This window comes from Limulus polyphemus, unplaced genomic scaffold (genome assembly GCF_000517525.1).
Source record: "Limulus polyphemus unplaced genomic scaffold, Limulus_polyphemus-2.1.2 Scaffold1830, whole genome shotgun sequence".
NCBI lineage: Eukaryota > Metazoa > Arthropoda > Merostomata > Xiphosura > Limulidae > Limulus > Limulus polyphemus.
The window spans coordinates 144433-154977 of record NW_013667440.1 but is presented as its reverse complement, the minus strand read 5'-3'; the positions used below and the strand labels follow the sequence as shown (position 1 = coordinate 154977).

Here is a 10545-nt window from a genome sequence, read left to right as displayed (position 1 = left end):
GAGCGTCCTAACCACCTGGCCATGCCGGGCCGGTTTTGCAATGAACGTTACTGTTTTAACCCAACATTATTTAAATTAAGCTTGGGTTTACCTTTCTGGTTCAACAATTCATTGACTACTTCTATTCTAGCTGTATGTTTTATCCTATCATTAACATTTAGAAACATACTTCCGTTGAACACAATGAAATCCTCTTTCAATGAAAATTTTTTATCAACTAAAAATTTGAAGCCTATACTTAAGATTTCCATTTCAACTTTTACTCTTGAAGATGGTATGCGTAGAACATCGAAACATGTAGTCTTTGATGACTGGTCCCTGATTTTGATAAATTATTTATTGTACAATTATTTTAACGTTGTGTATTCCTTTTAATTGCACATCATACTGTTTTCTCCTTTAATGAAGAATTATCTGGATTTTGTGTATTTTATGCTATTTGTGTAATGCTATTCAATAAAATAAAGACACATAAACACCGGTACAATACCACTTGACTAGAAAAAACCAGAATCTGTATATTTAACGGGTATTTTATTTCGTTCAAACCGGAACAGAAAAATACGGCTTTCGGAACTTTCGGAAAGAGTATCGAACCAGAACAGAAAAAACAACAAACAAAAAAAAACGGTTCGAATCATTGATCCTAGGTGCCAGTATTTGTTATTACAGGGCAGTCTGCTTTATGAGTTCGAACCACCTTGTTCGTAAGTCCCACGTGCCATTCCATTTTTTGAATCTCTTTAAAAACTTGTCTTTCTTTAAGTGTAACCAGTACGCCTGTAATTTTGATTTTCTTGTGGTAGCTGGATTTTTATTTTATTTTATTTAATCCAGCACTACCATTTCTTGTGGGTTTACTTTAGCAAGCTTATGATTCGTGCTTAGATACTAAACTAACGTCATTATACTATTTGTTTCTAATTCTGTTCATGATAGGTGACTCACTTGTTGCATCATCATTGACTGAAAAAATATAAGATAACCTACTATTCATATAGCTATGATTATTGAATTTTCTTCAGAATCCTCCTTCAAACAGACGCTGATTTGATGCACCAGAGTCACCAAGGTAGAAAACAACGCTTCAGCCAATAAAATATGTAATCGATATAAATGTAGTATTCCTAGCCAAATGGCCTATACAAAGTGCTACAGTTTTTTTATATTTTATTTAAAAGATATACGTATGAAATGTGTTAACATTAATTGTTACACATTTATTTTCATTTTTAAGCTTGATTACAATAATCGTATCATTCATCTAGTCGGAAAACGATATAAATGTAGTAATCCTAGCCAAATGGCCTATACAAAGTGCTGCAGTTTTTTTATATTTTATTTAAAAGATATACGTATGAAATGTGTTAACATTAATTGTTACACATTTATTTTCATTTTTAAGCTTGATTACAATAATCGTATCATTTATCCAGTCGGAAAACGATATGTATGATAGTAATTAGTAGTCCATGAACCCACTAATTAGCAGGCAAGAACGAAAAATTAAGAAAATAATAACTTATAACTTAGAAAAATATACATGTATATATAAGCTAATTTCAGACAGCTATTGTACTTAAATGTGCACAAAAAATCAATATCTGACAAATTCTTATTTCAACAGGTCTGGCTCACTGAAAATTAGTTTTGTATTGAGATACTGAAATTAAACGTACATATTTTTGACCATTACTTTGTTTTCAGCATATTAATGATATTCACCATATCAGACACAAGTTAAAAATGCAATGAAAACCTTTAAGAAGGAGCTCAAAAGTATGGTGACTGAGTGTCTTTTTCGAATTAACATTGAAACATAAAGCCTTGATCATATGATTTTTGATAAAATTAGGTTTAGAACGGAGAGATAATTTAGTTTGAAAATATATATATATTAAGTAAACCAAAACATGTCTTTTCACCTTTAAATACATATTTTATTACGTATTTAGTTATAAGAATATAAGAAAATTTACTGAGAAATGGTGGAGTCATCCAAACAGATTAAGAAGATGAAATCTAAATTTTAAAGGCCTTGTACTGATTGAGAGAAATGTGTTGGAGTACAAACGGCCTTATATTAGTTGAGAAAAATAGCTTTTAGTCCTGAAGATCTTATATTTATTGAGAGAAGTGTGTTTCACTTTTAGGAGCTTAAAATTTGTTAAATCTGGAATTGCCATATTTTTAAACACACTTTTCTAAGCTATTTATGCATGAAATTGCTTGTGGATTCATGACTTCGTTGGTTAAAGGGTCTCTAATAGCATGTGAGAAACACAAAACAAATGGAAACAAAAATAACATCGATATTGCAATTGTACTTAGAAAATGAATGATTTCAGCCAGGGTTTTTGTCAGTTCTTTACACTGACTGTTGTAGCACACAAAAACCTAAAACTACTCAATAATGATACAACATATATGAACTCCAAAGGTAGTGAACATTATAACAATTAGACGCTCAGAGAGTGTAACCCTCGTTTCACAATGGTTTTAAATCCTCACCTAGTCATATAGTTTTCTTTGGGTTATTAAGCCGTTGTATTAAGTTTTTGTCTTTGGGTTAAGCTGTGGTTTCAGTTATTGTTTAAGTCATGATTTATTTTCCTTTGATTAATTAATTTTAAAACCTAAAATTACTCAATAATAATAATACAAAATATATGAACTCCAGAGGTAGTGAACATTATAAAAAATAGACGCTCAGAGAGTGCAACCCTCGTCTCACAATGATTTAAAAATACAGGCCTAGTTGCCAAGACCCTCTGTCTGTTTTCTCAATTTTTGGCTATTTATCAAAATAATAATATGCTACCATTATAACGCAAGAGGTTGAACTTCAATATAACCTTGATCTTTGAGCTACATTCACCAAAAGGTAATCAACTGGTTCTTGCAAGACACTCAACCTTTGTACTAAATTTCATCGAGACCAGATTAAAATTTTCGAGTTATACAGTTCACACATGCAGAAAGGAGTGAAGATCGGTAATTTGAGGATTAAGGAAAGTAGGTAAACCAGAGCTGGAGATTAATTGAGGGAAGATTCACTTTTAAGGGAAGTCTGTAAACTGAGAGCTTATACTGCTGGTTTACAATAATATAACTCAAGCAATGATTTTTCCGAATTTCTAATTAATTAATAAATACGATAGCAATATTTCTAATTAATTAATAAATACGATAGCAATATTTCTAATTAATAAATAATATGGTAGTTATTTTAAATAGCTAGTTTGCTAATTAGCTATTTTGTTGCTTTTAAAATTTGACTTTACAGGAAAATTTTTAAACTCAAAGGTAGAAATTAGTTGATGAAATACTTTTTGACTTTTCATTTCAGAAACAGAATTTTGAATGAATCCAAATAAAATAATCAGATACATGTAATATAAAGATATATATAATGCTAATGTTTTGAAAGTTAGAAAAGTTGCTTTTCAAATCTAAACAAATTATTTAATTGTTAATAAACAGTTACTTTCTAATTTTCGAATATTTTCTTTGTATAAGGAAAATAGTGCCGATTTTAATTAACTAAAAGTAATTATATAACGAGAAAATATCGTATCACTAATTTTCTTATTAGTTTTTAATTTATGAAGATTTTTCTATTTTCCAAAAAAAAAAGAAATTGATACGAAATGTCGGACTGTTTAATAGCTGCCCAACTTTTTTGGCTCACTTCTCACGATTCGCTTGCCTGAGTCCACCGTTGGGACAGCGGTAAGTTTACGGATTTACAACGCTAAAATCCGGGGTTCGATTCGCCGTGGTGGACACGGCAGATAGCCCACTGTGGTTTTGTTCAAAAAACAAACGCATGTATGAATAATACGATACAATTGTACAATTTATATAATGTTTACTTTTAGGTCTTGTCTTATTGACATGTGTGAGTGCCCCCTAACAGAGAGATGTTACTGTGAGGCTCTTCACGCCTATGCCAGGGAATGCGAGCGGGCCGGAATTGTGCTGAACTGGCGAAAGAACACAGGATGTGAAAGTAAGGAACTTGGACCGATGTTTCTTTTGCGTAAACTTGTCATGTAAATACTTTATCGCTAAGGAAGACAAAAAGAAATTTTTCCTCAAGTGTTTCTATTTTTATAATTATTTTGCAGTTACGTTAACAAGAACTTCCCCGTTGCTTAAATACTGTTGTAGCGGTTTCTATTGTTAGGTAGGTTACTTTGGATTGTAAAAAATATCGCAAAGTCCAGTCCACTTAATGTTAACGAAAGCATTTTACTCCCACAAGTTTATTCACACTGTTGGTTTCTTATACATTCAAATGTGGATAGATGGCATTATAATGAAAATATCGAATATCGAACGCTTTAAATAAACGAAGTTCTCTGACTTGCATATATTGCTGCGTTAATCATATACTTCAAGCAATGATTTCTCTTGAATTTCTAATTGATAGATTAGGAGTCATATTAAATAGCTAGTTTTATAAATAGCTGTTCTGTTGGAGTGAGGGGGGAGAGAGATTGTAACGACTGCTCACTTCTAAGTTTAGCAATACATCGTGTTTTTAATTAAAGTTATATAATCTCCACATAACTAAGGGAAGGCTTAACTTCGTAAATAACAGTTATTTAGTAAGTTAGTAGTTAACTTCTCCCGTATCTCTGTTACTTCGTGGAAACATGAATTTAAAGTTTACAGTGCTGAACTAACTTGCTGACTCAATATTAAAAAACAAAAATTGTAAACGACTCACTAGTTAATCAACAACTACTTCAACCCCCGTTGTATCGCCCAACTCGTTTCCTAAACTTTCAAGAAAATTCCAGACGCCCATCACGTGACATCAGAGTTACTCTGGCCAAAAACAAATGACATACATATATCTAAAGTTAAAAAAGCCTACAACGAGATATATATATATATATCATATTACCTGACAAACCTTATAGTCATAACATAGAATTGTAGCTTTGAGCTTTTTCGCTTCTCATTAGCCCAGCCCTGTTATCCAGATTAGCTTTATATGTCCAAATTAGCTTCTCTGTTGTTGTCTCTTCGTCAGACCGTTGAATAAATTGTTTTCTTTGGGTTATTAAGCCGTTGAATTAAGTTGTTGCCTTTGGATTAAGCTGTGCTTTCAGTTATTGTTTAAGTCGTGATTTGTTTTCCCTTGATTAAACCAATGTTAAGGTATTCTGTTTTGATTAAACCGTGTTTAAATTATTCTATTTTGATTAAGCCGTGTTCAAAACAGTCGCTTGTTGATTAAAATACAATTTGAGTTGTTTTCTTTCATAATTAAACTTTATTTAAGCTGTTGCTTTTCAATGAAGCTGAGATTTGGGGTTTCTAGTAGCTATATTTACATTTCGCCGCGAGTTCTTGTTCATAACTAAATACTTCAATAGTTTTTTAATTCTAATGATGAAAAGCACAGAAAACGTTTTGACAATTATTTTTGCTACTGATTTGTGTATTTTCAATAGAAAAAGTTACATTTTCGGGGACAAAACATGAAGAACAGGTAGGTCTAATAGTAAAGATCACTTGTGTTCACCAGAAACGTACATTCATTACAGTGAAATTAGTCATTGTTAAAATCAAAGAAAACTGTTTTTAATTCAATCTATATTTTTGCAGGCCTATACAGTAAACAAACAAAAGTACCCGTCCCCAGTGACGGGAAAAGTTTAAGTTAATCTATCAATTTAAATTATTTCATGGACTAAACAGTTTAAGAGATTTTATTGTGGTAATTTTAATTTCTGCGTCTCCCACGTGCAGAATTTGAACCCGAAACTGCTCATACTATAACTGATTGCTTTACAAACTTAGCAAGGTGGTTAACAAAGTAACAATCGCTAGTAAGGCACTCTGACAATTCAAACTATCACAAGGATCTTGGGTTCGAGACATGTTATTATCAATTACGCTTCATACTCTCAGCTGTGGTTACGTTATAAGAGTTACAGTCAATCCCGTTATTTGGTTAAGAGTAACCACTTCGGGTAGCCGGTGCTGCCAACGGTTTGTCTTTTCTCTTGTTCGTAGTTCAAAGTTAGGGAATGCAATATCTGAACCTTGGGGATCTCTGAGTTAGCCTTGTTTAAACTATTTTATGTCATGGCCAGGTGGTTAAGGAACTCGACTCGTAATCTGCGGGTCGCGGGTTCGGTTCCCCGTCCCACTAAACATGCTCGCCCTTTGAGCCATGGGGGCGTTATAATGTGACGGTCAATCCCACTATTCGTTAGTAAAAAGAGTAGCCCAAAAGATGGCGGTGGATGTTGATGACTAGCTTCCTTCCCTCTAGTCTTTCATTGCTAAATTAGGGATGGCTAGCGCAAATAGCCCTCCTGTAGCTTTGCACGAAATTCATAACAAACCAAAACCAAACTAATTTGTGTATAAGGTGTCGTTCAGGAGAAGAAACAAACGTAGAAGAATTAGTTTTTAAATGCTTTACATGATGAAATGGATACGTTTTAAAAGAAGTTTATTGTAGCTGAACTTGCTTCCCAGACTTTCACTACCCATTCAAACCATCTTCAAACTTTATTTTCTAAACAGTGGGTTCCTTGTCATAAAATTTGAGTTACTCAAGTCTCCAGTTTGTGTATATATTTCTAGTATGCTCCCTCACTTGTCCACCACTTTAAATCTATCCTATTGTGCAAGTATCTCTTAAACGTAAAAATTGTCAAAAAGTACCCGATGATGACATAAGCTTGACGGAACGGCGTTTTTATTCACTATCCATTCAAGCCGTCTTCAAACTATTATGGACTGGTTGAATATTTATCAGCGTGTGTGTGTGTTCCTAAGGTACAAGTGAAATACCCCTGAAAACATAAATAAATGTTTATAACAAAATTCGAAATGAAAATCTTACTTCTAAAATTGGTGAGAAACTCTTGAGTAAAACTTTTCTCAAAAAGATGTGCAGCCGTTGTGAATGCTATGGGTAAAATATTTGTCTTTTTTTTCCCCCCTTGAATTTCAGGATATTTTGAATTAAGAATGTAAACTTCTATTTTGTCCTCTTTTTTTTTCAGATGTTTATTGTCCGAAAGGCGCCGTTTTTACCACCTGTGGTACAGCGTGTAAGCGAACCTGTCGGAACTACAGACAAAACAAGCCTTGCAGACGGCGCTGTAAGCCTGGTTGCATCTGTCCAGCGGGAACTGTTTTACAAAAAAATAGATGCGTTTCGATAGAAAAATGTTATCCATAACTTTACACGAAATGGCTTTCAAGCAATGTATGACAAAACAAATATTTAGTTTGACTGCACACTGACTTCTTTAACAGATTGCAGGAATTTCCAGCGGGTCTGGATGTATCGGATGTTGTTTTTGTCTTATCTGTTCATAAGACAAAATATATATATATTGGGGCATAACGGTAATAAGATATGCAGCCACTAGATATCATTTCTTATGGTTAGTGAAGCACAAAAATAAGAAACGCAAAATGCGACTGACCAAAGAGGCGGTACACGTCGTCCGTAACGCAGATGTGTACCGCAAAATTAGTGCTTCCGATAATGTTCTAGGTGTTTCACGCTTCGTGATCAAGCTTTGAAAATCCAGAGATGTGTGCACCTACATGCGATTTATATTTCTCCAATAGAACTATTTAGATTCAACGGATCTAAGAAATATAAACGTATTAGTAGTATTAAACCAAACTCTAATCTGTATCAACTAGATGACATCTAGATGATGTGATTGATACACACCAGCTTTCTATATGATGAGCTAAATCTTTATGTAATCTCATGTTAGCCTAACTGAATGAAAGGTAACGAGAATAAAGTAACAATAATTAGCATACTATTTTTCTATGGATAATTTTTGTTAATTATCAATAAATATTTTAGGAGACTGTTTACTTTACAGTGCTTTGCGAAAGTATTCACTGTCCCTGCAAAGTTTCCACATTTAGTTGCCGTCTGAGCTTGCAATCATGAAACTTTCAAATGGGATTTTATATTTAGAAACTACACAATCTACTTCACACTGAGAAAGCTAAAAAAACGCTGATATTATGTAAGTAAGTTAAATTTTTAAAGAAAATTAGAATATTATCAATTGCATAAGTATTCAACCCATTTGCTACGGCAATCCTAAATCAGTTCATGTGCAAAAGATTAGTTTGAAAGGTCACAAAATTAGTATAATGGCTTCTGGCTGTATGTAATCAAACTGGTTTAAATTGACTTCAGAGTAAATGCATCTGTTCAAGCCGGCCCGGCATGGCCAGGTGGTTAGGGGGCTTGAGTCGCAATCTGAGGGTCGCGGGTTCGAATCCCCGTCCCACCAAACATGCTCGCCCTTTCAGCCGTGTGAGCATTATAAAGTGACGGTCAATACCACTATTCGTTGATAAAATAGTAGACTTCCTTCTAGTCTTTCACAGCTAAATTAGGAACGGCTAGCACAGATAGCCCTCGTGTAGCTTTGCGCGAAATTCAAACCAAACTGTTCGAGCCACAACTGACATAGTGATACGACAAACCAACCATGAAGACCAAGGAGCTTTCCAAACAAGTCAGAAGAAAGTTACAATAAAATTTCAAAGTCGCTGATTATCCCTTTGAATACGGTGAAGTCCATCATTAAGAAGTGGAATGTGCTTCATACCACCTAGTCACTACCCAAATCAGGCCACCCTTCCAAACTAAGCAGCCGCGCAAGCAGGAATCTGGTTACGGATGTCACAGTGAATCTAACAGTGACTTTGAAAGAGTTGCAAAGTTCCATGCCTGAGATGGCCGTCAGTGTTCACAACACCGACAGTTACACAAAGCTGGTCTGTATGGACGAGTGGCAAGAAAAAACCATCACTGATAAAAAATCATCTTAAATCTCGTATGGAGTTTGCAACAAAGCATGTAACTGATATTGCAGACATGTGGCAGAAAGTTTTTGTGGTCAGAAAAGACAAAAATTGAACTTTTTGGTCTAAATTCAAAAGTTTTACGTCTAGCGCAAGCCCAACACAGCACATCACCCAGTCAACACCATCCCAACTGTCTAATGTTATGGGAATGCTTCTCATCAGCAGGGACTGGAAAGCTCGTCAGGATTAAGGAGAAGATTGATGGTGCAAAGTACAGGCGAATCCTAGAAGAAAACTTCTTGAGTCAGCCATGAAGCTAAAACTGAAGCACAAAGCCAAAGCCACACTGGAGTGGTTTCAAAAAAGAAAGTGGATATCCTGGAGTGGTCCAGTCGAAGTCCTAACTTGAATCCAATGGAAAATTTATGGCGAGAATTGAAGATTGCAGCCCATCAAATATCCCCAATGAACTTGTCAGAATTGGAGCAATTTTGCCAGGAAGAAGAACAAAACCTGAAAAAAAAATATATAAATTGAAATTTGCTGATTACATAAGTATTCAGCCCCTAAATCAGTACTTGGTGGAAGCAACTTTGGCAGAAATTACTGCTGTGAATCTTTTAGGATAAGTTTCTACCAGCTTTGCCAAATGGGATGGTGTAATGTTTGCCCCTTGACATTCAACCTTCTTCACATATAACAGTGTTAAGTTTGATCATTAGAGTTTTGAATAAAAACAAGTTCATTATAAAAATTGTTTAAATTATTTGTATTTCATCAAATTGTGACATTATTGGTAGGGGTGAATACTTTTGCGAAACATTGTATGTACCAAATTAAGGATTATTATGTATGTTGATGAAATTATTTTACAAAGTTGAGCAGACTGTATGATGATAAGAAAAACAACTTTAATACAAAGTTGACGGTACTTCGACCCCAGAAGCTAGTGACAATATCATTGTTTTAGCTAGAGCATTGTTTGCTGCTACCTTGTCAAACCATTTTTATTCTCACATGTCATAATGTCTGCCAGGTAATCTGACGTTTTTTCTTTCAATAATTTTATTATTACATTGATAGACCTTTAAATAAACTTTTATGAACCAGTTGATTAAATATTATTTTCAGCAAGAGTAAACACACCCTTATCTCAAACATTTTGCATACAAAAACAATAAGTACTAGTTTGTCTTATATGTTTAATATTCGTGTTCCGTAACCTTTGTAACATTTTGTACTACTCGTAAGTTAGCGTGTAACTGACAGTATAAAGCTTCAAATGGTTTGAATAATAAATTATAATAGAATCTATAGGCTTTAACTGAGCACTAAACACAATTTGGTGTTACAAGGTCGTTTATTTCTAGTATTAAAGTGTCTTCCATACACCAATATGCACTACAGAAATTAAATAATGAATTATAAGAATATATTCTTGAGTAAGGGTGTTCAATATTGTTATAAAGTAAATTGATATAGTTGTTTTAAGTCGGTGGTTAAAAGTTAGTCAGTAAAGAATAATGTAATCGTAGGGCACGTACAATTAATGTATATGGCAATAAGTAAAAGTTCCTTTTCTTTGTATTTTGTATCTTATTCTGATAATGAAAAACCCAAGCCATTTAATTAATTAATAATAACACACTTTCCTATACCCCAGTCCGAAGTTTGGTAGTGCTCGAGTATTATCGTCGATATCTACAGCTATGAGAATCC

General features: G+C 33.8%; 1 protein-coding gene across 1 annotated transcript in view; it reads left to right on the top strand.

The window, feature by feature from the left end:
• Positions 1–7966, top strand: part of LOC106465085 (BMP-binding endothelial regulator protein-like) — an 84790-nt gene extending 76824 nt beyond the window's left edge. Inside the window, exons 14-15 of the mRNA XM_022392909.1 lie at positions 3882–4012; positions 7038–7966. Of these exons, the coding sequence (XP_022248617.1) occupies positions 3882–4012; positions 7038–7216 (310 nt within the window). The 3' untranslated portion in view covers positions 7217–7966. The remainder of the gene's footprint in view (positions 1–3881; positions 4013–7037) is intronic.
• The last annotated feature ends 2579 nt before the right edge of the window (positions 7967–10545 follow it).